Below are 27903 nucleotides of genomic sequence, written 5' to 3'. Positions count from 1 at the left end.
GGGTGCCAGCAGGTGCCCGTGGCACTGAGTTCGGCAATGGCCATCACCCAGGCTCTGTGTTGAAATCTGTGCTGTCCAGAGAAGGGCTTCACTGGAACATACCTATGTTGCCCTTGCATTAAAGGAAATCCAGGCATGCTCTCAGCACAGTCATTTAAACTCCTGGGGATCACACTGTTTTCAGGCTCTGGAGAAGCATCATTTCCAGACTCCAAGCTGAGAAGCCAGAGGGGAAGTGTCCGCCCCAGCCATCAGAGGCTGGGCCCCGGCGTCCACCCCCGTGTGAGCGAGCTTGCCAGGCACAGGTGGCGGGGCGGCGTCGGGCTGATGCCGGGGACGCGGCTGGAGGGCACGCAGGTGGAGGGCACAGGCGGGCTGGGGCGGGGCCCATGGCCGGAGGAGCGCTGTCCTAGAGTGGCCCCTCGTGAGTCGCTCCGACCAGTCAGCTCTGGGGTGCTCTGGTGAGTGCCTGCCTTCTCGGCACTCACGCTTCTGTAACAGAGCAACCCATCCAGGTGTGATGGGAGCCTTGGGACCCGAGGACATGACTGTGGACAGAGAGCTTCCCTTGGGGCCTCATGGGGACGCCGGCGGCTTCTGAAGGAAGGCGAGTCGTGTGTTTCCGAGTTGGCAACGGTTTCTCTTTCTCCTCCAGAAACACGAAGACACGGAGTGTCCCTGCGTGGTGGTGTCCTGCCCACACAAGTGCAGCGTCCAGACCCTTCTGAGGAGCGAGGTGAGGGGTGTGGCTGGGCCCCTGGAGGAGCTGGGGGTCCTTCGGGTCCCCATTTCCCCCTTGACGCCGAGGCCCCAAGGTCGTCACAGATCATGGTGGTGATAGCGTAGGACGATGAAAAAACTCATGCTATTCTTGGAAATCAGATATTTCAGAAACAAGCAGTTAAAAGCTACAGAGTGGTGAATTCAGAGCAAAAATATCAGTAAGAACTGAGAAAATGGGGATATTTGTAGTGCGAGCAGGGGCGCCCCTTTTTAGGTTTAAATCTGTAGAGTAGGAATGACTCTACGAGCGGCTCAGGGAGATCAGTTAACTGAGAGATGCTCATGAGCTGTTTCGGCCACACAGGCTGTGTGCGGTCTGCCCTGGGGTGAGAGGGTGGCGGGTGGCAGGCAGTGGGGAGGCGCCTGGACGGTGGACTGGCGGACCTGGACTGTCCCTGAGGCAGGTGGACTCTGCGGTCGCCTTGTCTGACCAGGGTATATCCAGCTGCTGTTCTGGGAGCCGTGGGGGCGCCCATGGGCTTCGGGGTGCCTGCAGCCCTGGTCCCCACGCCCAGCGCCCTCGGGCCTGGGCGCTCTGGCCTGAGGAACCTGCTTACCTCAACCCTTCTCAGCCGCCTGGGATTTGACATCGGGACACTGCGGGGGTCGGGGAGGTCGGTCTCTCCCATCCCTGAGGCCAGGGACACGGGCGCGGGAGGACCCCGGACCCCCTCTCACCGAGGTGCCCCGTCCTGGACGTCCCTGCTGGGCAGGGGCTGGTCTCGCCAGGTGTGACGGTGGTCCCCGGGCCCCTGGCCATGCCTCAGAGAACAGCGAGGGCACTGTCTCCACAGCTGGGAAGTCCCTCTGATAAAGTGAACCTACGAAGAGGCTGCTGTGGAAATAACTTCTAGCATTCCATATACTTTCCTCAGTGTTGACCCACGCAGGGCTATCTATATTAGGAACAAAACTGTCTCCATTTGCCTTTAAGTTATCTTTATTTTTAAAAATCTTTAAACCTGCATTGATCTCGGGTTTCCGGTGAAAGGTGCCATTTTATGGATGGTTCTTGCTCTAGCCCCGAGCTCCCCTAAATTCTGTAGGTCTCTGAGACTGATGATGATGAAGCCAATTTAGGGGAAGTACAACCCTGAGCTTATAGTTGTAGAAAATAGCGCTAAACTCGATATGTCCCCAATTTTAACATTAGACGTGTTCGCTGGTTGGATTTACAACTGTACTGATGGCAGTGAAAAAAGTTTTGCGATTTCCAAACTGACGTCCCTGCACACACGGCTGCCTGTTGAATTTCTGTACCTGTCACCTGCCACATGCCTCCTGGCTGCTTCCTGCAGGTGCAGCCACCACCACCCCGCCCCGGCCCGGCCCTTCTTCCGGGTTGGCCTTGGCAGCGGGCAGGTGGGCCCCTCGGGCCTGTCCTGTAACTGGCACGGCCAGCAGCCTGGCCATGCTGTGAGCCTCTCCCTGTCGTCCTGAGTACGGACCTGGCAGGAGGGGACTTTGTCCCAGAGAACAGAAGAGAAGGCATTGAACCCACCTGCGCCCACCAGAGCAAGTCCTACAAGCGCTGGCTCCCGGGAGGACACGCTCCCGGGCCCCGTGCACCGTGCTCACAAACCGCTCTGCTGGTTCAGGGTCTGATCGTTTTTCTGTAAAGATCTGTCCCTTGAGTTTCCAATAAAGAAAGAGATTATCTTTAAAATTGTATCCGCCTAATGCAAAACGCCGTGTCTCTAAAATGCAGATGTTTCCATTTCCTCCTCTCCTGAGGGGCGCCCTGAGCAGTGTGTGTTTGACAGTTAGCCGACGTTGAAGCGGAGCACGGGCTTCCTCCGGGCCAGACAAGCTCCGCCCCGTCCCTCGTAGCTGTCCTCCGTGAGGTGGAGTGGAGCTTGTTAAGATCCATGTTGTTAAGATGACTCAGGGGTCTCTGAGAAGCCACGTGAATTTCTGGCCAAACTGAGGGAGGAGAGTCTTTTCAGAAGGAGAGTCCCCTCTCAGTTGTCGTGAGCATGGGGGGCTGGGGGCCCCTGTGTGCGCTTCCCTGGAGAGAGACCCTACTTCTGTGTACTGTATAGGAGGTGTGTGGCCCAGCTACATCGGAATGCTTTCTATTTTTTTGTGTTTCATGCAGTTTTTTTGTTTATAGTCTTTAAATGTGCTTTTCAGTTTATGTTTTTTTTTTCCTTTTTAAAATTCTGCAGACAGCATGTCACAAAAGTTCTAAAAAAAGCCGCAAGTGTAAGAAATGTTACAGTAAATGTATTTCTGTATATTGGTGTATATATGTGTATACACGTGATGATGCTGTATATTTACTGGGTAGAAGTCTAGGAAGCAGGTGGTGTAAACACACCTGTGGCCGATAAGCCCCGTTCATAATAGTGGAACCCAGATGCTACCTGTGCCCTTGATATGTTTGAACATTTTCATGCAAACGTTTGTGCCACAACTCACGTCTCTTTCCCGTTGCAGTTGAGTGCACACTTGTCAGAGTGTGTCAATGCCCCCAGCACCTGTAGTTTTAAGCGCTATGGCTGCATTTTTCAGGTCAGTATCCAACATTCGTCCTTCCCAGTCGCTGACATTCCTCCATGAGAGAAAGTTAACTGTGTTGACATTTTAACATGCAAGCTCTGGCTTTCCGTTTTGTTACGGCACCGAGTTGCCAGCTTCACACGGGTGGCAAACCGTGTGCGGCAGCCGTGGGGGCCGCTTCTCAGGCTGGGGGTGTCGTGAGCCTTCAGGTGGACGCCTGTGCTGCGGGGGAGTTAATGCCTCAGCAGAAGGATCCCATTCAAACCGGCAGGACCGACGTGGGGTGGGGTTTCTAGGTAGCCTGTGGCACCGCGGACATGGTTTCAACAGCGTGTGCACCAGTGCACCGCGGTGAGGGTTGCACACGCGTGTGTCCGTAGTGTGTCCCGTGTACATGCCACACCTCCCGGATTGCCGGGCGGAGAGGAGGCTCTTCCACTGCCACGCCTGTGCCGTGAGAAATCTGTTCCTGGTTTTTTTGTTTTTTTAACACACCTGAGATTGCTGGTGGATTTGAACTAGTTTTCATTTAAATGTGTATCTTGATTTTAGAACTATCAAAGGTCAGTATATACTCCAGTTGAAGCATTTTATATTTGATTTTTATGTATTACCAGTACATTATTGTGAAGTCAGTACAGGGATATTAGCATCTCAGCATTTTCTTAGAAAGTGATTTTTTTTTTTTTAACACACCTGAGATTGCTAGTGAATTTGAACTAGTTTTCATTTAAATGTATATCTTGATTTTAGAACTATCAAAGGGCAGTATATACTTCAATTAAAGCACTTCATATTTTATTTTTATGTATTATCAATACATTATTATGGAATCAGTGCAGAGATACTGGCATCTCAGATTTTCTTAGAAAGTAAAAAGCCTGGGAGTGAGGATGAAGGTAGCTTTCCCTCTGCTCTTCTCTTAAGGAGACAGCCCTCACTGCTGTTATGTCGTATGTACTTATATATCATTCATTCTGTGTATGTATATATATATGTTGATATATAGCAATACTTGTATGAACATATATATATGAATATTCTATGTACAGAGTATATGTTTTGGAGATCATCAAAATGCGTTCCATGGCTTTTAAAGTTTCCAGAATCAAAAACAAATTGCATTCTTATACCATTTATCTTCTTAGATATGTGAAGTGCTATTCACATGCTCATCATTGACTCCGAGATGGTCTACATCTTATGTACTCTGTAGATTGTTTATGTTCTGTACGTAACTTTCTAAGTATACTTAGAATAGATAGGGACAGTGCATTTTCTGATACTAGTATTTCACTAGTAAGTTAATATCTTAATAGATTACTTAGAATCCTACTTTGACTACACATTCACTAGATTATTGTAGCACCATCTAGCTACGACTTGCAGATGTCTCAACGTTTTCCATTTATATTTTAGTGCAGAAAACTTACTAAGGAACAAAAGGGATATGTCTGAAATGTAGTTTCTCAATGTTGGAGGTCTGAAGCGTAGGTAAATTGAAGGGTCAGTGAAGCACACGGCCTTGAGGCAGTGGGTGCGGAATTGCAGTGCTCGTCCTTGAGCCGCGCGATCCCTCTCGGCGCAGCCCCCTCACCTGCACATGGTAGATCAGGGGTCCCTGAGCGCAGCCCTTGGAGGCTGGTGATGCCCTGTGAGCCTTCCCCGCTTCAGTCCCCCCTTCATGTGCGGTGCTGGCGTGAGGTCATCTCAGGGTCGGAGCCTCTGACCTAGGGAGGCTGGCTGACCGCGTCTCCTCTTTGTTCTCAGGGGACAAACCAGCAGATCAAGGCCCACGAGGCCAGCTCCGCCGTGCAGCATGTCAACCTGCTGAAGGAGTGGAGCAACTCCCTGGAGAAGAAGGTATGTCCCGCCGTTCCCAGCCTCTGCTGGCTTCTAACAACTTCTTCCTGTTGTGTGAAGAAGAAAGCCTTCTTTTTATTTAGTAATGGGTTTTGGATAAAAGAAACAGCATGAAGTGTCAAAAAAGTAAATTCTTCTCAAGCAATCTTGAGTTTATAAATGCAGGTGTGTGGTTTTGCTGGCTTGCTCTTTGTTTTTTAGTTGCCAAGTGTGTATAAAGTGCTTTTTAAAAAACTCACATGGTGATTCTCTTAGTGTTGAGTTAGAACAGGGATTGTCACTTCCAGTGTCCACCCCCCAACCCTGTCTTTTTGTAAATAAAGCTTTATTGAAACGGGGCCACGCGCACTCACTTCCCTATTGCCCACGGCTGCTTTCAGACCAGGACGGCCGCGTTGATGCGGAGACCGTGTGGACCGCACAGCCCCCGAATACTACTCTGGTTGTTTACAGAAAGTCTGCCAGCCCCAGTCTGGAAGGGTACCAGTGTCGGGTGTGTGACCCTCTGAGAGGCAGGAGGAAAGGGCGTGTCCACATCACCAGTGTTACTGTTGTCCGGTTTTGTTTTTGGCTGTGCCGGGTCTTCACTGCAGTGCATAGGCTTAGCTGCCCCACAGCATGTGGGATCTTACTTCCCCGACCAGGGATACCGGGGTTACAGTTGATTGTGGAAGTCTGGGGGGCCACACAGCCCCTCCCCAGACACACCTGCTCTCCTGGGCGTCTCCTCAAAGCCCCACTATGGGGTCTGCACTCCCCTCCTTATTAGCAGGCGCCTGCCCACAGAACACTACTTCGGGCAGGGGGGTTGGTGGGGGGGATTGTTCTGTGGTGCTCAAATTTCCAGGCCTGCTTTCCCAAAAAAAGGATGAAAACCTCCAAGGCTTGACAGAGAAGAAGGTTATAGATCTCCCACTGTGGCTTGTGGCTTGTATACAAAAATAAGAACTTAGTTTGGTATTCAGCAAACACGTGTTGAGAACGTGTGATGGGAGGGAGCTGGAATGAGTTTCGGCAGCCCTGGGAGTTGATGTTTGCTTTCTAAAGGTTTGTCAAGATTTTAATATCTTGTTTTGAGTGTTAAACCCAAGCAATTTAAAATGTAAATGTCTTGACGGAGTGTAAAGTTTTAAATCAAAAGATGTTTATTAAATAGGACATTAAATATTTTTTAGTATAAATGCTCAAGCTGGAGCTGAGAAAGGCTTTGGGTGCTGTGTGCACACACGCGTGGGGCAGGAGGAGCCTTCTGTTTGACCGTGAAATAGAATCTGTGTCACATGAATGATTTATAACTTTCCCATGAGCACATATTTGCTCTGAGTTCAGCGACGGTTTACCTATGAATCCTTTTTTCTCCTCTTTTTGAAGAAGGCGTTTCTGCATTTTCAAACTATAGGCGTAGATCGCAGGGCTTTTGGTCTCTCACAGATACGGCTTCTCATTTATCTAAAAGGTTCTCCCTTTCCTGTAAAGTGTATTGGTTTTGTCCCAGCTGTGCTGGTTACATAACCTCGGGCTGGGGGTGTGCTCACCCCCTCGGTTGTAGGCGGGGCTGTCAGGAGGGCTCCCGGGATGCAGGAGGGGGAGATGGGGGTCATCCTGTCCTGCGCCCTCCTGCCCTGCCACCCCAGCACCCTGAGGGCATCCTCTTGGTACCGTTGGAAACCCCGGGACCCGGCTACACGGCCCACACCCCCTCCCCGGCGGTCCTCCCCCTTGCACAGCCGGGGGGAGGGCAGATTTGAAACGTCTGCTCCCGTGGCTTTGCTCAGGGGTGACCCCCTCCCTGAGCCCACCCCCCACTAGGGACAGCCAGGCCTCCGCCCTGAGCATCCTTCCTGTGTCCGTGAGAAGCTGGCATCTCTTCTCTGGGCCCAAGAGCAAACCTGGACAATGGAGATGTTTGTGTTTTCTTCAAGTGGGAATTTGTTTCTCATCATAGAACTATTCAGTTGGATCTTGAGTTATCTTGTTCATCTAGGGTAGAAAATAGAGCATTTGAGTTGATTCGGAAAGACCAATTATTACATGCACAGTCCAACTAAAAAAAAAAAAGAACAACAAAACTGTTTTATAAAGTCCGGACCTGAAAACACCCATCCTACATTTTAGGAAAGCTTAAGTCACAAGGAAGTCTTAGGGTGCCCCCGACAGGCGGGGGTGGAGGGTGTGCCCGGGGAGGAGGGTCTCGGGGGGACCCTGCTTGGTCTGCTGCGTGGGTTCTGGGAAGCACAGCTGCCGGTGGGCTCCCTCTGCCTGCAGTGTCACCTGGTGGGCGGGTGAAAGCGGGGATCTGCTGGCACCCAGGGGCTGGCATCCTTGATTAAAATATGTAAATAAAGGAAACTAAGTTGAAGGGCAATCCCTCTATAAAGACATCAAGAGTGTGATGTGGCGGACTCCCCTGGGGGCTCAGTGCAGGGGAAACAGCTTCAATCCCTGGGTCGGGAAGACCCCACGTGCCACGGAGCAGCTCAGCCTGCGCGCCCTGGAGCCGGTGCTCAGCAGCATCAGAGCCGCTGCAGTGGGAGGCCGGAGCCCAGGCACTGTGTCCATCTCCAGCGGAGTGAAGGAGTTGTAACTTTAGAAAAAGCAAAGTACCGCTGCCAGCCACCCATGCCCCAGGCTGGATGCTGCAGGCTGGTCCTGTGTGGGAGGCCGAGGCCAGTGAGACAGCATAGTTTAGGAAAGAGAGTGCATTTGTGCTGAGTGAAACCCTAGAGGAGTTGAAATATATATTGCAGGTTTTGTATTCTTTTGTAAATACATTTGTTATAAATAAAACAGACTGAGACAGCACCCGAAAGGTATTGCCTCCAGGCAGGACGCTAACTTTGGGCTGGTGGTTCCTCAGAGGGACGAGGTCAGGAATCCAGAAGTCACTTGAGATGCCCGTGAGCTGTCGCGTGGCCGGGTGGTCCTCAGGTGCTGGCAGTATTAGGGGGCACCTCTGAGAGGAGCCTCGGTGGAACGCACCATCTTCCGGGCCGGGAGAGGGCGATGGGGGGGGGGCCCAGGGCTTGTGGGCGGAGATGGCCTTTGGCAGAGGGAGCCCTTCCGAGGATTGAAGTGCCCTGGAGTCTCCTGCTTGGCAGGGTGGGTTCTTTAACCACTGAGCCCCCAGGGCCGTCCAGAGTGCCCCTTGTGGAAGCATTGTGAGAAGAGGCCTTATAGAGTCGTCCTTGAATTCCTCACCACAGGGCTTTTAAGTCCTGTGTAAATTGGTTCTTGGGAGCTGATTATTTTTCAGAAAGGAACTTTGAAAATGTCAAAGGTGGGCTTGGACCTGCCCCCAGCAGGCCCTTCCTGGACCGCCGTGGTCTCCCGGCATCCCATCCCCTGGTGCCCCTTCCATCCCCCCAATACCACCATCCCCTGGCACCCCCACTTCCCCCGACACCCCCTTCCCCCGGAATCCCCATCCCCTGATGCCCCCAGTTCCCACAACACTCCTGTCCCCCAGAACCCCCATCCTCTGGCACCCCCAGTTCCCCCGACACCCGTCCCCCAGAACCCCCATCCCCTGGCACCCCCAGCTCCCCCAACACCTCCGTCCCCCAGAACCCCCATCCCCTGGCACCCCCAGCTCCTTCAACATCTCGTCCCCCAGAACCCCTCTCCCCTGGTGCCCCCAGTTTCCCCGACACCCCTGTCCCCCGGAGCCCCCATCCCCTGGCAATCCCAGTTCCCCCAACACCCCTGTCCCCCGGAACCCCCTTTCACCATCTGCATCCCCTCTCTGTGGGGTGGCAGGCTGCCCCAAGGACTCCCTGCGGCACATGTGAGACCCTCCCCTTCCTGCTCCCTCATTCTGCAGAGAGCTTCTCATAGGATGGCGAGTGGCCCACTGGTGGCTGTGAAATAATTTAGTGGGTTGCAACTAGCATTTTTAAAAGTAAAATAGAATAAAATAGAAAGTGCCAGGTACGTTATAGTTGATTAGGACAGGTTTGGTTTTGTGATCCTGTTTTTAGGAATAGGCTTATGTGTTCATGGTACATAGCGAGGAGGTGAGGTGCAGGGAGGGGTTTCCCAGTGTTTGCTCATCAGAGTGTGAAAGCCACTCTGATAAAAGATTTATTTGTTTTCAGCAAAATCTTTAGAAAGCGTCCTGCTTATTCTGAAAGGCACTCAGCCCATCTTACTTGACTCCTAGGAAAGGTTCTGAGAACTGCGGTTCGTGTCCCTGTTGAACAGCCAGGACCCCCTTTCCCATGGGGAGGAGCTTGTTCCTGGAACTCCTCCCAGTGAGCGGACAGAGGCCTGTATTGCCAACATTTCATTACTTGTGTTAGAGTTGTTAATTCATGTTAAGGCCATGGTGTTTGCTTAATTGGAGGCTTTCTTTTTTCAGGTTTCCTTGCTGCAGAACGAAAGTGTAGAAAAAAACAAGAGCATACAGAGTTTGCACAACCAGATATGTAGCTTCGAGATTGAAATTGAGAGACAGAAGGAAATGCTTCGAAATAATGAATCCAAAATACTGCATTTACAGGTAAGAAGTGTAAGACTGTGGCTGGGTTGGAGGGAATGCGTCCGTGTTCTCCACCAGGACTTGCGCAGGGAGACGTCCGAGCCAAAGCCCTGACCTTGGTCCACAGGCCAGCTTGTTTCTCTTGCTTAAGTGAAACTTGGGGAAGTGGCCTGGGTTCGCGGGGTGGCCTCAGTTCACAGGAAGGCACGGGTTCGTGGGGCGCCCTGGGTTCACGGGTGACCTCGGTTCACAGGGCAGCCTGGGTCCACAGCTGGCCTGGAAGGCTGCAGGCACCCCTCCTGCCTGTTCCTGGAGGCCCAGCCCCATCCCCTCTCTCCTGTGCCTTTGCTTCATTGTTAGTGAAATAAGACCAAAGCCTAGGTTTTTTAAAATTAGCTTTTTATGAGTATTATTTAAGATTTCATGTTGTTCCTGAGTAACTGTGTAGTTTCACTTCCTAAAGTGAACTGAAGCCAAACTGTTCTGTTCTGAATCTTCCAATGACACAGGTACTCACATCACTTTATCTCACCATAGTGACCCAAAGGTACCTCCACCCCAAACACGGAAGCCCACGCCTAAACACGCCCGATCAGATTGTGGCTCCTTGTCTCTGTAACGCACTCGGGCTTCCATCAGGTACTTGCTGTAGGTTATTCTTCCAGACACTGTCCTCACATCGGCGACTCGGGTGTGCGTTCAGGGTCGTAGTTCCTGTGTGCATCACACACTCCAGGCGAGAGTCACTCCTGCACGGCCAGAACGGTCTTCCAGCGCGTGTGCCCAGGGTTTCCCTAAATTACCTAGAAGATACAATATTTCCAATAGCTCAGAGTCGCAGCATCTTTGAGATCATCTTGCCTCCCATCTTATCGTCGAGGTTATTTATAATGCTTTGAATTGCATAGGGACTTATTAAATTAATTTCATTTGTATTAAACTTGGTGGTTGTCCAGAGACGAGAAAAAGCACAACGAAACATTAGGTTATAGTAGAAGAGGTGCCAGGCGCAGGTATTGAATCAAGCCAGAAAAGCACGATGCCACGTGAAGCAGCATCAGGGCTCCTGCGGGAGGCCCCCCGCGTGCCGCCGCTAGCCCGGAGGCGCTGCTCAGCACGCCGGGACCGAGGCCGGCGTCCCGTGAGCAGGGCCCGCGTGCACAGGCTGGCAGAGGTGCGCGGGAGGGCCGAGGAGGCGACGTAGTGTTTGAAATGATGTTAAGCCTGTCAGCAACTGAAGGAAGGGTGAGTAGGCAGGGGTTTGTTTTTCTTTAAATTTAGTTCTTATTTTAATGTAATGGTTTCCAAAGTTTTTCTATTGAAGTGTAGTTGATTTACGATGTTGTGTTAGCTGCCGCTGTATTGCAGGGTGACTCAGTCATACACACATATGTCGTCGTTCAGCCGCTCAGTCCTGTCCGACTCTTTGCAGCCCCCATGGACTGCAGCACCCAGGCTTCCCTGTCCTTCGCCATCTCCCGGACCTTGCTCAAACTCATGTCCATTGAGTCAGTGATGCCATCCAACCATCTCATCCTCTGTCGCCCCCATCTCCTCCTGCCTTCAATCTTTCCCAGCATCAGGGTCTTTTCCAATGAGTCAGCTCTTAGCGTCAGGTGGCCACAATATTGAAACTTCAGCTTAAGCATCAGCCCTTCCAGTGAATGTTCAGGGTTGATTTCCTTTAGGATTGACTGGTTTGATCTCCTTACAGTCCAAGGGACTCTCAAGAGTCTTTCCCAGGGCTTCATCTGCAGATCCCTGCCATCCCCACGCAAGTAAAGGCACCTGTGAGTCTTTTGAACTCTTCTTCAGAAAGCTGAAGCTGATGGTAGTTTAAGTGATAGCCACGTGTCTCCTCCAGCCAAACGCACTTTGAAACAACCTGACTCTGTTTGCAAAGACAAATCAAAATCACGAACTACTGGTCAGCGAGAAGAATGGAACATATCAAGTGGACAGGCCAGGTTAACTTCTCAGCCTGGTGCTACATTACCAAACGGACATAGTAGCTTATCCCTTCGAAGCCATCCCCATCGAGGGGAAAAGAAAGGAGATGGGGACCTTTCTTGTATAAATGGTGACATGGAAGTCAGAAAAAGCTGTCGTTCCAGGAAAAACAGATTTGAAAGTGTGAACCAGAGTTTGTTATTTGATCAACTGGTAAATAGTACTGCTGAAGCTGTACTACAGGAAATGGACAACATAAACATCAGACGGAATCGTCGATCAGGAGAAGTAGAACGGCTTCGAATGTGGACAGATACAGAATTTGAAAACATGGATATGTATTCAAGAGTGAAAAGGCGAAGAAAGTCACTGAGAAGAAATAGTTACGGGATACAAAATCATCATGAAGTCTCTACTGAGGGTGAAGAAGAAGAATCTCAAGAGGAAGATGGAGATATAGAGGCTGAAGAAGCAGAAGGAGAAGAGAATGATAGGCCATATAATCTGAGACAAAGAAAAACAGTGGATCGATACCAAGCACCTCCAATAGTACCAGCTCATCAAAAAAAGAGGGAAAATACCCTTTTTGATATTCACAGATCTCCAGCAAGGAGAAGTCATATCAGGAGAAAGAAGCATGCTATTCACAGTAGTGACACAACTTCTTCTGATGAAGAACGATTTGAAAGAAGGAAATCAAAGAGCATGGCAAGAGCCAGAAATCGGTGTTTGCCTATGAACTTAAGAGCAGAAGATTTGGCTAGTGGTATTCTCCGAGAACGTGTTAAAGTGGGTGCAAGCTTGGCTGATGTTGATCCAATGAATATTGATAAGTCAGTGCGGTTTGATAGCATAGGTGGATTGAGTCATCATATTCATGCACTAAAGGAAATGGTAGTATTCCCACTTTTATATCCAGAAATTTTTGAAAAATTTAAAATTCAGCCTCCAAGAGGCTGTTTGTTTTATGGTCCTCCTGGCACAGGTAAAACCTTGGTTGCCAGAGCATTAGCTAACGAGTGCAGTCAGGGAGACAAAAAGGTGGCTTTTTTTATGCGAAAAGGAGCGGATTGTCTGAGTAAGTGGGTTGGCGAATCTGAGCGGCAGCTTAGGCTTCTTTTTGATCAGGCATATTTGATGAGACCTTCTATAATATTTTTTGATGAAATAGATGGATTAGCTCCAGTTCGCTCTAGCAGGCAAGATCAGATCCACAGCTCTATAGTGTCAACCCTCCTTGCTCTTATGGATGGATTAGACAATAGGGGTGAAATTGTTGTTATTGGTGCTACAAATAGACTTGATTCTATAGATCCTGCTCTTAGGAGACCTGGTCGTTTTGACAGAGAATTTCTTTTCAACCTTCCGGATCAAAAGGCAAGAAAACACATTTTACAGATCCATACCAGGGACTGGAATCCAAAATTGTCGGATGCTTTTTTAGGTGAATTGGCTGAAAAATGTGTTGGGACCTCCATCTCCGAAGCAGCATACCTCAACTTTTGAACCACAAAGACCTCGACATCTTCTGGCTATTGCGGAGCTGATATTAAGGCCCTGTGCACTGAAGCTGCCCTGATTGCCCTGCGGAGGCGTTATCCTCAGATCTATGCTAGCAGTCATAAACTGCAGCTAGATGTTTCCTCAATCGTGCTCAATGCCCAAGATTTTTACCATGCAATGCAGAATATTGTGCCTGCTTCCCAGCGTGCTGTCATGTCTTCGGGACATGCACTGTCTCCCATCATAAAACCACTGCTGGAAAGAAGCTTCAACAACATCCTAGCTGTCCTGCAAAAAGTGTTTCCTCATGCTGAGATTAGCCAGAGTGACAAGAAAGAAGATATAGAAACTTTGATTTTAGATGACAGTGAAGATGAGAATGCTTTATCAATTTTCGAGACAAGTTGTCACTCAGGATCACCAAAGAAACCGTCATCGGCTGCTGCTGTACATAAACCTTACCTTCATTTTACAAGGTCACCATATCATCAGCCAACCTCTTACAGGCCAAGATTATTGCTGTCTGGAGAACGAGGCTCAGGTCAAACTTCTCACCTTGCTCCAGCACTTTTGCACACTCTAGAAAAGTTCTCTGTGCATAGACTAGATCTCCCAGCACTTTATTCAGTTAGTGCCAAAACACCTGAAGAGTCATGTGCACAGGTAGGTTTGCACTGTATCAGAGTATTTCCAGCTTTCTTATTATTTATATCACAATAGTCTTTGATAGATAAATTTTTCTCAAAGAACAGTAATGTAAATATTAACTTTTTGTTGGTTGCTAGCATTATAATGTTAAGGCAGAGGATCCTTTTGGTTTTTTAAAATGAGATCAGTTTTTCCCATGATACTTCATTTTTTTCTGAAATTTTAATAATCCTATTTCTTGTATTAAAGCTCTATTAAACAGTATAGAAAGGGAACCTCTTTTTGCCTTTTTTTGACCCTTTTTACAGGGACTCTTTAAACTTCTGTCTGTACTTAAGAGCCTTATCACAGTAAGGGAGATAATATCAAGTTTGCGAAAGCCAAGATTTAAAATTAGTTTAGAAAACTGATAGCAATTTTAAAATTATATATATTTGTTTTAATAAAAAAAAAAAAAAAAAAAAAGAGTCTTTCCCAGCACCACCATTGGAAAGCATAAATTCTCTAGCACTCAGCCTTTTTTACGGTCCAACTCTCACATCCATACATGACGACTGGAAAAAACTCTCACATCCATACACTCTTTTTATGGCTGTGTAGTATTCCATTGTATGTATGAAGCAGTAGGTTCATTTATAACCAAAAAAAAGAAGAGAGAGAGAGTCCATAATGAGGTCGTGGATGCACTCCCCCACCGTTTCCACAGAGCCTGGCTCAGCCCTGCACCTCAGTCCTCACCTCAGAGCCTTCCAGCCGCCGGGGGAGGGTCACTGGCTGGACCCCAGCTCAGGATGCCGCCTGCCTGGCGGCCATTGAGCGCGGCCGCCTAGCCGCTCTCTCCGCGGCGGGCTGGACGTTCTCCCCGCCTCCTGTCCCGACTCTGGCTCCTCCTCAGACGGCAGGGTAGACGCCCCCTCCTCCAGGGAGCCTTTCCCCAGCCTGTGCCTCGGACCACCTGCTGGTGATAGGCCTGTAGCTCTCTGTGTCGTGTCCTCCCCGTCTGAATCCTGCGGACAGGCCTGGAAGGAGTCCACACGGAGGGCAGCGTCCTGACAGCCCCGGGCCAGGCAGGCAGAGGGGCTTATAGAAGTGGAACCAAAGAGTGTGTGTGTTCCCATCCTGGGAAGGGTAGTTTCTTAATACTTTACTTGTGAAGAACATTTCTCTTTTGTTTTCTTGCATGCCACGCGGCACGTGGGATCTTGGCTCCCTGACAGGGGTTGAACCTGTGCCCCGGCACTGGAAGCACACGGTCTTAACCACTGGACTGCTGGGGAAGTCCCTTTCTCCTTAAACAGTTGGATGACGTGGTGGTCCCCCAGTCAGCGGGTCCCACCCTGTCCCTGGGCCCCTTGCTGAGCCCAGAACCCACCCATGTCAGCCGAGTGACTGGCGGCGATGTAAGCACCAAGGGGCCCGAGCGCGCGACGGAAGGGCTGGCGCCCTGTGAGCAGGTCTCCTGACGAGGGTGTACGTATGTTGTGAGCGGTCTGTGCACGTGTCTCAGCTCCTGAGCCCTTTTCTCTAATAAAACCCTCACCTGCATTTAAGGTCTGTGTTTATAGAGACCCTGCGGCAGCTGGGCAGAGGCAGCTCGTCAACCATGAGGTGTTCGCTGCATCCTCCAGGGAAGGCGGGGCTAGGTCCGTGTGCTGCCCTCACCCACAGCCTCCACCCAGCCAAGGGGCTGCTTGACAGCCGCGCGTTCCCCTTGCTGTAGGTGGGGCGTGTGTGTGTGTGCACATTCCCCTTGCTGTGAGAGGAGCGCCTTCTAGGTCGTGGGTGGGCCTTGTCTATATGTATGTGTGCACATGTGCGTGTGCCTGTGGATCCCATGTCCCCTCCTGCTGGGGCCCGTGTGTGTGTATGTGTGCACGCACACACGTGTGCCTGCGGCCCCGTGTCCCCTCCTGCCCAGGCCCGTGTGTGTGTATGTGTGTGCACCTGTGGTCCTGTGTCCCTCCTGCCCGGCTCCGCCCGCTGACTCCTCGCCCCTGGTGTGTAGTGGGGGCGTTGCGGTCGCTTCTGTCCGCAGAGCACCTCGTGGCCTCAGGCCGCTGTCCCGCGCGGTCCCCGATGCGGGGCTCGGACGTGAGGAGCAGCTGGCCTCGGCCACCCCGCTCCACCCCACGCTCACCCTGGGCTCCAGCCACCCCTCGGAGCCGTGCTGACCATCTAGGTTTCCGTCAGCGCCCTCCGGCCTCATGATCACCCCTGTCAGCCTGGGTGGTCGCTTTGTCACTTGAGCGGGTGGAGAGCAGTCATTCATCGTGGCTGTGAGTGTTCCCACGTGTCAACAGCACTGTCCCCAGAAAACAGACTTTGTGAGCCAGCCATGCCTCTCGCCATGTGTGTTAAAATGAAGTGGTCGCAGTGTGGAAAGACGTGTTCTTTAGAGAAGTCATCCTCCCTTTTTAGATGTTAGCTGATATCAGGGTTTCTTGGAAAGAAGAGGAAGATTAACGCTGTACTTTTACCCAGAAAAGTAACCCATACTTACATGTTTGTTCCTTCACGGCTATTAAGAGCCAGCAAAGGCGCTGAAACCTCGAGGTTTAAAAATAGGGCCCCAAAAGGAGAAGTGATCTCGGCAGGCCCCCGGGGCTCCCCCTGCTCAGCCCGTGACCTCAGGGGTGGCCCCCCCGCCCCACAGCTCCAGGGGCTAAGCCGCCCCCCTTCAGGTGCTCTGTTTCAAAAACGCAGATTGTTTTCGAGGTGAAAACCCTTCAGGTCCTGGCTTCATCTACAAGTGGGCAGGCCAGACCTGCTGATGACCCCCCCAGTTCAGCCCCAGGCCCCCCTCCAGTGATGGCTACAGGTGTGCTGGTCATGTGCTTCTGGAAAAGGGGGTTTCTGTGTGATTTAAATCAAGCCTCACTGTCGACAGCCACGTGTTTGTGAGCAGAGCTCCTCTGCCACGGAGGCACAGGGCACTGGGCACCGAGCGCATCGAGGGAGAGACCCCCTCCCCCCATGGGCACCGGCCTCTTGGCTTCACCCGGGGCCCCAGGACCCACCACCCACCGGGGTTCTGTCCTGCTGGGGGGAGGGTTCTCTCTGCAGCAGGGGCAGTGCAGGGACCCAGGAGTTCTGGTTTTCCCAGCAGCTGCAGAGACAGCGGCCCCTCCGGCCCTGGAGGCTCACAGTTCCACCCCTGCTGGTCACTTGACCTTTCATGGGACAGAGGCCCTCACAGACCCAGCTAAGACGCTGGGAGAGAGGGACATGGGGGTTGTGTGCCCTGCAGCTGGGCCTAGGGTCTGGGTCCCTGAGGGCCCGTGGGCCTGAGCGGAGGCACCCTGTGGGGGCTGGCAGGGGTCTGCAGAGGCGCGGTGCTCACAGCAGGTCCTAACCGTGTTCTGCCTTTCTGACACTTTGATTTGGAAGCGAGTCATCGACAGCCAAGCAGAGAAACTGAAGGAGCTCGACAAGGAGATCCGGCCCTTCCGGCAGAACTGGGAGGAGGCCGACAGTATGAAGAGCAGCGTGGAGTCCCTCCAGAACCGGGTGACCGAGCTGGAGAGCGTGGACAAGAGCGCGGGGCAGGCAGCGCGCAACACAGGTGAGCTCTCGGGTCCCAGGCTGGTGCTGGGGCCGACTGTGCGGGAGAGCGGGGCGGGCCTGCGGGGTGACCAGCTTCCTGCGCCAGGCGCGGGGGGCAAGGGCAGACGCCGGCGGAGCGGGCCTGCGGGTGGAGGTGCGGGAATGCTCAGGAAGGCCAGGGGACAGAAGGCAACCAGCAGGTGGCGCGAGACCCGGCCAGCCCGGCAGCGTGGCTGATGCCTAGAAGCCGCCAGGCCGTTGGGGCAGGGAGGGGGGTTGCTGAGGGAGCATCTTAAAACCGCCTGAGCAGGATTAACTGGGAGGAGCGCGATTACGGGGATGCATGTGGGGCCGGATTAAGCCGGCCAAAGACGCCGTGCGGAGAGCGGAGCAGCTTCAATTCCGGGGGGATCGCCCCAAGCTGGGGAGCCGGGGGCAGCAGGCCGGTGCTCCGGGGTGTCCCCGCCCCGCAGGCTGAGGCTGGGGGTCTGGGGCGTGCGTCTCTGCCCCCCCCCCCCCCCCCGCGGGCGTGGGCGCCCCCACCCCGCGGGCCGGCCTCCGTGGGTCACGTGCGCGCGCCCGCCGTGTCTCCCGCCAGGCCTGCTGGAGTCGCAGCTGAGCCGGCACGACCAGATGCTGAGCGTGCACGACATCCGCCTGGCCGACATGGACCTGCGCTTCCAGGTCCTGGAGACCGCCAGCTACAACGGCGTGCTCATCTGGAAGATCCGCGACTACAAGCGGCGGAAGCAGGAGGCCGTGATGGGCAAGACGCTGTCGCTGTACAGCCAGCCCTTCTACACGGGCTACTTCGGCTACAAGATGTGCGCCAGGGTCTACCTGAACGGGGACGGCATGGGCAAGGGCACGCACCTGTCGCTCTTCTTCGTCATCATGCGCGGCGAGTACGACGCGCTGCTGCCCTGGCCCTTCAAGCAGAAAGTGACGCTCATGCTGATGGACCAGGGGTCCTCGCGGCGGCACCTGGGGGACGCGTTCAAGCCGGACCCCAACAGCAGCAGCTTCAAGAAGCCCACCGGGGAGATGAACATCGCCTCCGGGTGCCCTGTCTTCGTGGCCCAGACCGTGCTGGAGAACGGGACGTACATCAAAGACGACACCATTTTTATCAAAGTCATAGTGGATACTTCGGACCTGCCGGACCCCTGACGCGTCCCCGGGGAGGCGGATCGAGCAGAAGGCAACTCCTCCGGGGGGTTTGAACCGGCCGTCTCCGCTGAGGTCCTCGCGCTCAGAAAAGGACCTTGGGGGACGGAGGAAGCGGCAGAAGGCGGCTGCGGGCCGGCGGGAGGAGCCACGCGTGAGGCCACACCCAACACGTTTTGTAATAGACTAGCAACACTTCACTCTGGAGAATTATTTATCCTTCGACGAGATAAATACTGCTGTCAGAGAAGGTTTTCATTTTTAAAGATCTAGTTAATTAAGGTGGAAAACATATATGCTAAAGAAAAGAACCATGAATTTTTTTTTTCTTCCTTTAAACTTGAACACCAAAAAAAGAACATACCACACCACACACACACACACACACACACACACACACACACACACACACACCTGGGGATAGCTGGACATGTCAGCATGTTAAGAAGAATTTATGAAATAATAATGCAATTCTGATATATTCATTCTAAAATTCAAGAGTGCAATCTTGTTTCAAATATAGTATATTGTCTATTTTTAAGGCCTCATCTGGTCTCTGTTTTAATAATTTGTTTGTCAGAAGACCCTGAAGTATACCTAGGTCTTTTTTGAAAGTCTCTAAATTCAGAATCATTTTTTAATTTAAAGTTCTAAGATAATTGTTACTGCAAACATTTTATTTTAAAACGTTGATAGACTGATATTTCTTGGAAGAAAATGTAAAATATCAAACACTGGTTATCACTTGTGATAGGAAAGAGAATATTCAATCTGTTGTTATTTCTCGTTAGAAATGTAAACCTTCAATATCTGTCGTAGTTAATGACACTACTTCAAAATTACTATGAAAGGAAAATTGCTCATGGATGCTGTGCATCATTTTCAGATTTATAATTGTTTTCACCCTAAAATAGGGCATTAGTTGAACTTTGGAGTTCTAAACAAAATCCTGTAGGTTTTTAAAATTCTGCCCCATGTGTTCAGACACGCTCTCTCTTGCTGACAACACCGACTTCCGTGTCCAGTGTCGGGGGGGTGGGCAGGCGACTTCGCGCTGACGGCGGCCACAGCAGAAAACGTGTTCCCCATCCAGTCATAACTGCTGCATTCGCTCCAGCCTTTGCGTAGAGATGGTGGCATCCTGTACACGTGCCTTAGATGTGACTTGCTGCTTCTCAACCCCAGCTTTGTGTTCCCCGTGATTCCAGAAGGCGATGGTTCAGCCAGACTCTCTCTTGACCACTAACTAGACCTTTGCCTGCTCGGGGGGCCCTCCCACAGCCCCGTCCGCCGGGCCCCCAGGAGCCTCCGCCGCTTCGTCATCCCAGATTCCAAATCTCGGGCCCACGGGTGCAGGCAGTGCCGGGCAGGAGCTGCGCCTCCGTGTCCCAGGCGCGGGCGCCCCCACGCCCGCCGCGGGGCCCTCTGAGCATTCCAGAGACCGCTACCCCGGGCCGCAGAGCTGGGCCACAGGCGTCCCAGGGCCATCCTCTGGCAGGAAGGGCGGCCCCGGGGCCCGTTGTCCGGCCCGTGCCCGCCTGGGGCGCCTCTCACCCCGTTTCCCTTCTCTCAATGGTCCAACTGTGAAGAGCGGGCCTGCCCTGCGCCCCTGCTATGCACCCCGCTCCATGGGTGCTCTTATACTGATGGGTGCTACACGTGACGGGTGCTTCTTAGGCGAAACCAACGTGTGTGAGCCGCGCATCTGTGCCCGCGTCCAAAAGACGCGCCCACGGCGGGCCAGCCGGGCCGCGCGCCCCAGACTGCCTGCCGCGGGCTGCCGGCGGCCGCGGGGGCGGCCAGGGGTGCCCGGCGGCCCCGCGTCTCTGGTGCTGCCGACCGCCCTGGGTGTGCCTTCGCCCCAGTGCCTGCTGGAAGCACCTCCTCTCCACCGCGTCCCCGGGCTTCCATAAGTGACCTCATGGGTTCCCAGCACCCGCCCGCACACCCGCCGGCAGTTACCACTCTGTCGTCTTCATCTCCGTGTCTTTCCCTCCCCGCCCCCACCCAACCCCGCATTGCTTTGAGGACGGATTGGCGTCCTCGGTCCCGCCCCCGGGTCCTCACGGAGGAGGGGCTCCTGCAGTTGCTGTGGGACCACCGCTCCCTCGAAGGTGCCTGGACCCCCGGGGGAAGGGGGCCGCCTGGAGGCCCCCACCTGGCCTCCAGAGGGTGTTCCGGGAGGCCAGAGGTGACCGATGGGGACCGCCTGCCACTTCCTCCTGCTCCACTAGAAGGACGGACAATACTGACATAAGCAGCATCTCGGTCTGTTATAAAACAGTTCTTTCCTCGCCCTGGGTGGGGAGCCTGTTGGTAGCACCCCAGAAGCATCTGGCTGGGGAGCGGGGGGGCGCTTTCCAGGAGCTCCGTCTAGTGGGAGATGCCCCTCACCCCCACCCCGGGAGCCGTGGGACCCAGCTCACTGTGCCCGGGGCGGACGCTGGGACGTGGTGGGAGCTTCAGGCCGCGGTGACAGTCAGCGGGAACCCGCAGCCACGCGGGGGGGGGCAGCCCTCTCACGCTCCATCTGATGTTGGGCGCCCTCCGCCCGCCCCCTGGGCCCTGGTGACAAGGGGTGGGTGTGGGACGCGGCACGCGGGTGCGTTTTTCACATTAACTCAGTGACGAGTTCCCCACGGAACCAGCCGTTCCAGTGCTGTAGAAGAACCACGGTGAGTCCCACGCAGGGTCACCCCGCCTGCGTCCCGGCCCGTTGCCTGGCGTGGAAACGGAGACCCGCCTGGGCCTCTGTCACAGGTTTTGTCGGCCAGGTGTATCAGTGGCACGGAGATAGCAGGGACTCCTGTGAATTGTTCACAGGCCCACCCCACGGGAGGGCGGCACGGTCACTGCAGGTGGACGAGGAGGGCCGCCGTCCACCCACCAGCCCTGGAGCCCCGCTGCCAGCTGAGCAGGCAGCTCCCGGCCGGGCGGCCCCCCTTGCCCTCCAGTCGCACCCTCCATCCTGGAGGTGGGCTCCACCAGGCCCTCAGGTGGCGGCAGGGGGCCCACGTGGCCACCCTAGCTAGGAAGGGGCAGCCGGTCTCTGGACAGCTCGTCTCCCACAGGGTCCCCAGCCGCCTGGGGGCCCGCGTCCTCGTCGACCCCCCAGCACTCGGTGTCGAGGGGACGGTCTCCCGTGCCAGGCCTGGCATCCAGCCTGCAGCCTGTGAGCAGCCGGCTGAACCCTTAAACACAGCAGGCGCAGGCCCCCGAGTGTGCCCCAGGGGCACACACCTCCAGCCACCCAGGCCCGCTGCACCTCCCCCCCCCCCCCCCCGCGCTCGGAGGGGCAACCGTCACCCCAAGCTGGGCGCGATCTAGCCCCAGCGTCTCCGCCCGTCCTCGTGGCACGGGCTGGGGACCAGGAGCCTCGTGGGGCTCAGCCACACCTCCGCCCTCCGAAACCCACCCCTCTGCTGGTGCTGACCACCAGGGCTGGAAAGGGCTCGGGCAGAGCTGGAAACCCCGCTTGGTAACTTCTAGTCCAGACCGTCACTGACCGGGCCGCTGAGAAGGGCTGGGGGAATCCAGGCGCTCCTTTGTTCTGTGACCTGATGTTGGGTTGGGGGGGTCCGTCACCGTCTGCTGCTCAGCCCAAGACCATGGTTCTGCCTTCTGTTCGCAAATCTCGATAGCTCTGTTTCTTCCAAAGTAGATCATGTCCCCGCCCGAGGGTCCAGGTCGGACGGGGTCAGCTCGGGGCTGCAGCAAGGCAGCTGGCCCGGCCGTCTCTGCTGGCGGTCGGGCGGCGCTGGTTGCTCCCAGGGAGCTGGGGGTGGAGGTGTTTTCTGCTGGCCTCGATGAGCCGGGGCGCGGGGGGTCGGCCCCATCAGCAGAGGCCAGAGTGAGTGGCCCGAAGCAGGGCTCGCATTTCATTTCTGCTGCTGCTGCTGTGTCTAGTCTGTCTGTGAACTCGCAGCTAAAGAGGTGGAGTCCAGGATGGCTGCACCACTCCTGCAGTTAGTGGTGATCCGTTCCCAACCAGTCCCCTTAGACCAGTAAGATAACTTCCACAGCAAACTCAACGACTTAATTGGTAAACACAAAAAGCTGGCATCATTTTCCAGGATTTCTATGAGAATTACCTGTAGAGTTAACAGAGTCTGTGGTCAAGAAAGTGTACATCCACATAGACACTTTTGAGAATCGGTTCGTTCTCTGATGGCACACCTCTGCGTTCAGTTCTCTTACCCAAAACAAAGACCAAAGAAGGCCAATCTCTCGTGTGACTCTGTATTTTTAATCTGCCTGTTTTAAAAAAATTTAAAAAAAATTTGCGTCTGTACAACCGCTCGCTGTGAGGACCCATCTTGACAGTCCAAGTGATTGTGACCAGTGATCACGTCCCGTGTTCTTCTGCTCTTCTGAGAAAAAAAACACAAAAGGACCGTGTAAGTTATTGCCCAGCAATAATCATGTTGTTAACTGTGGGTCAACAACATGTCTGACTTCCTGATAGCATTATTATGTTTGATATTTTTGTTTACTGTATATCGTGTGTGGTTTTATTTGGTATTTATTTGTGTTTTGAGGTCTTGCAACGTTTTTGTGTTCCTGATGCTAATAACTGAAGTTTGTAAGAGTGTAGAATGCCCAACTTTGAAATGCTGAAACTGTCTCATTAGAGGAAAATAAACCTGATTGAGGAGTCTCGGTTTCTTTCTCAGCTCACTCACGCAGGCCCAGCACCACGGGGCCAGCCTCCCCGGGTGGTCACGGGGGTCCAGCCCTGGCGCAGGAAGCCCTGCTCCTCCCACGAGGCTCCCCCTGAGTCAGCAGGTGTGGGGGCTGCCTTGCAGCACCCCAGGCACAGAGCAAAGGCCCCAGCTCCGCCCAGCCCTCCCCACCACCCCTGCTCCTCCGTCACCCCACAGCCGTGTGACCCCCCGAACCCACCCTGCGCTCTGCCGTCTCCACGTGGCTGGCTTGTGGGGCACCGGGGCCTCACGGGGGTGCTTCCAGGTGAGGACTGGTGGCCTCTGCACCCCCCTCCACGCAGCATCAGTGCTGCCCCGGCGGCGGCCCGCGGCCCATGTCCCCGCAGAGCTCCAGCGGGCTGGGGGCCGCGTCCGGAGCCTGGGTCACTCCATCAGACGCTGGAGGTTGAGGGGAAGCTGAGAGGGGGCCGAACCCCGCGCCCAGCCTTGTTCCTGAGCAGCCGCAGGACCGCAGGCGGGGCCTCAGAGGGCAGAGCTCAGAGACCCGGGATCTGAGGACCGCAGGGCAGCTGGCCCCAGGCGGGGGTTCAGGGCTGCGGGCAGGGCCCCCGCTCCGGGCACCGCTGTTCCATCTGCTCCCAGACATTCGTGAGGCCGCAGGAGACCCAGGGCAGGGGCGCGGGGGAGGGGGGGCACGCTCCTCAGTGGGGCCCACACCCCTGGGCAGAAGCGCCTCGCGGCAGGCAACCTTGGCCCACTGGACGGGGTGGGCGGCCGGGACACGGGCTCCATCATTCAGCGGCTAGTCCTCCCGCCACCAACCCGGGCGGGCACGGGGCCCCCCGACCCCCTGCCGAGTCTGGAGCCTGGTCACCTGTACTCGGCCGTCGGGTCCACTGGCCTCTCGCAGCCCGGCCAGTCCCCGGGGTGGCTCCCCTCGGCCCAGCGGCCCGTGGTGTTTCCCCTGACGGAGGCCGCGGGGTCAGGCGACAAGGTAACCCGCGCTGGAGGGGGCGGGCAGGCGGGACAGTGCGGGCCCCTGAGCGACCCTTGCCAGAACCCTCCCCAAGGTGGGGGGCCCAGCGACCCGCTGGGGGCGTCTCCCGGGTGTCGTCTGCCCGGCGCCCGCGGGTGGAGAAGGGGCGGGCTGGCCAGACTTAGGCCCTCCCGGGGCGCCCCCACACGCCCCCCGCCCCCTGAGCTGTAAGCAGGCAGGGGAGGAAACGGGCCAGCTGACCCGCCGGCCCACAGCACTCACACCGGGCACAGCCTGCGTCCGCGCCTCCGTCTGAGCCTGTCCCCCGCCCCCCCGCCATGGCTGAGCCGCCAGCCGCCCACCGGGGCCCCCGGCTGGCAGGTGACCAGCTCAGCCCCTTCCAAGCCAGCCGGAGACCCTGGTTCACTCCCTCCTGCGCTCCCCCACGTGCACGCGGAGCCCCGCCCACCTCCGCGCCTCCTGCCTCAGGCCCTTCGCACCTGCTGTTTCCACCCAGGTGCGGCTGGCTAGCCGCCCCTCACAGAGGCCCTGCCCCTGCAGGCCTGGCGCCAAGCCAGGTGTGGATGAAGGAGCGGCCCACCGAGAGGCCCAGAGGTTAGAGGGAGGCTGCGGGCCACAGGGAGGAGTTTCCCAGGGCTCAGAAGCCCTGGGCTGGCAGGACTGAGCGGACCGCAAGGCCTGGGAGGTGCCTGGCCGGCCTCGGGGGAGGGCCAGCCTTCCCTCCCCCTCGTGAATATTTTGGAGGTCTGGTGTTTCAGGCGTTCCCGGCAGTGTGACAAAGCCCCGGGAGCCCCACGGGGCAGCGGTGAGTGACAGACGCTGACAGTGGGTGTGTGTGTGGCCAGGGTCGGGGGGTGGCCCTGTGCAGACACCTGAGAGAAGGGGGCCCTGCAGATGGGGGTCGTCCTCACCCCTCCCTCCCGGATCCAGGAACCGAACCGTGCAAGCCTGAGCCTCGGGCCCTCCAGAGGGACACTAAGGCCCAGAGAGGTGCAGGAATCCGCCCAAGGTCACACAGCTAGGCAAGGACAAAAATGCCGAGAAGGAGCGGGGGAACTGGCCTGGGGGTGGATCCGTGCCCACGGAGTCGCGGTGCGGGGGGAGCCTGCGGCCCATGGCTGCAGGCAGGGGGGCCACCCCCACCCTGGGGGCAGCAGGACAGTGGCTCGCGGCGGCCTCAGCCAAGGGGCGCTGCGGGGGCTGCTGCAGCCACGGGACTGGCGCTCAGCCGGAAACCGGACCCTCCGAGGGCGCCTGTGGCCTAGCCGGGGCGGGGGCGCTCCAGCTCTGCCTGGGGAAGGTGGCCAGAGAGGGCAGTCAAGCCAAGACAGAGCCGGGCAGACTCGGGGACCCTGGACCCGCCGGTGCCCGACGCAGCTGCGCGTGAACCGCCTAGTCCTGGAAGAAGCTCCTCCGGATGTGCCTTTTTCTCACTTCCGTTGGAGTGCTGACCAATCGGAAAGCACGTGCACACCTCGGTGCGTGCACGTGTCCGGGGCCTGTGCAGCCGCAGGCTTCCGGTGACCACGGGTCACCCGCACTGGGGTCCAGCCCCTCCTTGCCGCGGCCTTGCTGCTGGGTCATCCCGGGGACCCTGTGGCGGCTCTGGGTCAGGGCCGGTGCCTGCCTGCTGCCTCGCCGTGGGCACCTCTCCGGGCTGGCCTCCGACATCTGGACCCTGCCCTGCCTCCGCTCAGGATGGCGTGTTGGGCAACAGACGCTCCTAGCCCGAGCCCCGCAGCCCCGGCTCCTCCTGTGCTGCCCCTGTCAGTCCGACCCGAAACTGCAGCTGTGACCTCATACTTACAGTCCGGCCCCACGTCTTGCAGGAAGCCTGCCTTGACTGCTGTGGAGGATGGAGCTTCCCGTCAGCCCTACAGGTGACCAAAGTCAAACTCAGGACCACAAAGACCCACCTTCCCCATCCCAGGCTGGACTGGGGGCCAACCCGTCAGGCAGACCCTGCAGCGCTGAGCTCCGAGTGCCCATCCCACCCAGGAGAAAGGGTGGGACAAGCTGGGGGGCTTGCTCCCTCCCTCCCAGTCAGAGAAGTCCCTGTCCCATGGCAGAAAGTGATCTGAGTGCCCCCAGCGGTGGGCTCCATCCTTGGACGAAATACCTCGTGCCAGGGAGAGGCAGAGACCAGTCAGAGAGAAAAGCCCTCAGGACAGCAGGTCTGCAGGTGAGGGTGGCCTAGAGACAGGCAGGGGGAGTCGCTACCCTTCACCCCTTCACTCCGCCTACACACCCACCTCCGCAGTCTACCCTTTGACCCGTCCTTGCATATTATTCATCAACCACCAGGGCATCCTGAAGCCAGGGGCCCCACCATTCCTTTCCCTTCCATCAACCATAACCAATCAGGCATCATGTGTTGGTCTCCCACCATCCACCGATCACCCCATTCATCTCGCCATTCATTCACAGCCCGTCCCCTAACAATCACTTCACCATCCACCCGGTCACCCATAAACCCGCCGTCCAGTTTACCAAGCCCCATCCATCTGCCCATCCACTCCCTCTCTGTCATCCCATCATCTTTCCACATCCCCCATCCTCCACCCATTCACCCACCCTGCACTCATTCACTCTGCTCACCTGTCCACCCACCCATCCATTTATATCTGGTCATCACTCTGTTCACATCCAGCCAGCCACCACCATTCTACTGAACACCCAGGTTCATTCACCTGCATCCCATTTGCCATTCATTTATCTGCCATCAATTCATTCATCCACCATTCAGCTCATTTACCATCCATTTCCATCCTATCACCATAAAAATACCCACAAACTTTTTTTCATCATTCAGGTATGACCTAAATCAAATCCCACTATACAGGGGAAGTGACTGATTGAAGGAATTATATATATATATATTGTTTTAATATATGTATAAAATATACATTTATATATGTATAAAATATACAATATAATATATATTGTATATTTATATATATTTATAAATATATATAAAATTATATTTATATATAGATATTATATATTTATATATTATATATTATACATTAATATATAATGTTTATATGTGTATAATACACAAATATATATTATATTCTATATATTACATATATATTATATTCTATATTAAAAATAGAATATAATATAAAATAGATATAATATATAAATATATAATGTATATAATATATATTTTTAATATATAATATATATCATATATACTATATATATGTACATATACATGTATTACATATAATGTATATACATATACATATATATTGTATATAGATAATTATATAAATATATATAAAAATATATAATATATATAATATATATAAATATATATATTATAAATGTATAAATATATATTATAAATATAATATATATAATAAATATATAACATATATATATATATATATATATAATATATATATATAATATATATTATATATAATATATATAATATATATAATATAATATTTAATATAAATAATATTATATATTTAATATAATTTAATATAATTATATATAAATATATATATATTATATATATTATATATATATATAATATATAAATTTTATAAAAAATATATAATATATATATAAAATATATATAAATATATAAAAATATATAAAATATATATATATAAATATAAAATATATATATAATATATAAAATATATATAATATATATATAATATATATATTATATATATAATATATATATATATATAATATATATAATATATATATATATAATTATGTATAATATAATATAAATTATATATTATAATATAAATTATGTATTATAATATAATGTATAATATATA

General features: G+C 53.6%; 2 protein-coding genes across 4 annotated transcripts in view; both read left to right on the top strand.

Moving 5' to 3' along the window:
* Positions 1-23091, top strand: part of TRAF3 (TNF receptor associated factor 3) — a 120052-nt gene extending 96961 nt beyond the window's left edge. For 2 of the 3 annotated variants that reach the window (XM_070477782.1, XM_070477783.1), the window contains exons 7-12: positions 656-736; positions 3223-3297; positions 5056-5148; positions 9506-9646; positions 17114-17288; positions 17868-23091. In XM_070477782.1, coding sequence (XP_070333883.1) covers positions 656-736; positions 3223-3297; positions 5056-5148; positions 9506-9646; positions 17114-17288; positions 17868-18439 — 1137 coding nt within the window. In that variant the 3' untranslated portion in view covers positions 18440-23091. The remainder of the gene's footprint in view (positions 1-655; positions 737-3222; positions 3298-5055; positions 5149-9505; positions 9647-17113; positions 17289-17867) is intronic. The other variant, XM_070477784.1, reaches the window with a different exon arrangement.
* LOC110150498 (ATPase family AAA domain-containing protein 2B-like) lies at positions 10789-17140 on the top strand. Its single transcript, XM_070477781.1, is given in 1 exon segment — positions 10789-17140. A coding segment is annotated over 1 exon segment (2088 nt). The 5' UTR covers positions 10789-11710; the 3' UTR covers positions 13799-17140.
* Positions 23092-27903: the final 4812 nt, after the last annotated feature.

This window comes from Odocoileus virginianus, chromosome 16 (assembly GCF_023699985.2).
Source record: "Odocoileus virginianus isolate 20LAN1187 ecotype Illinois chromosome 16, Ovbor_1.2, whole genome shotgun sequence".
In the NCBI taxonomy this organism is placed as follows: Eukaryota; Metazoa; Chordata; class Mammalia; order Artiodactyla; family Cervidae; genus Odocoileus; species Odocoileus virginianus.
The sequence above is the reverse complement of the archived record's forward strand: the minus strand, read 5'-3'. Positions and strand labels throughout refer to the sequence as shown.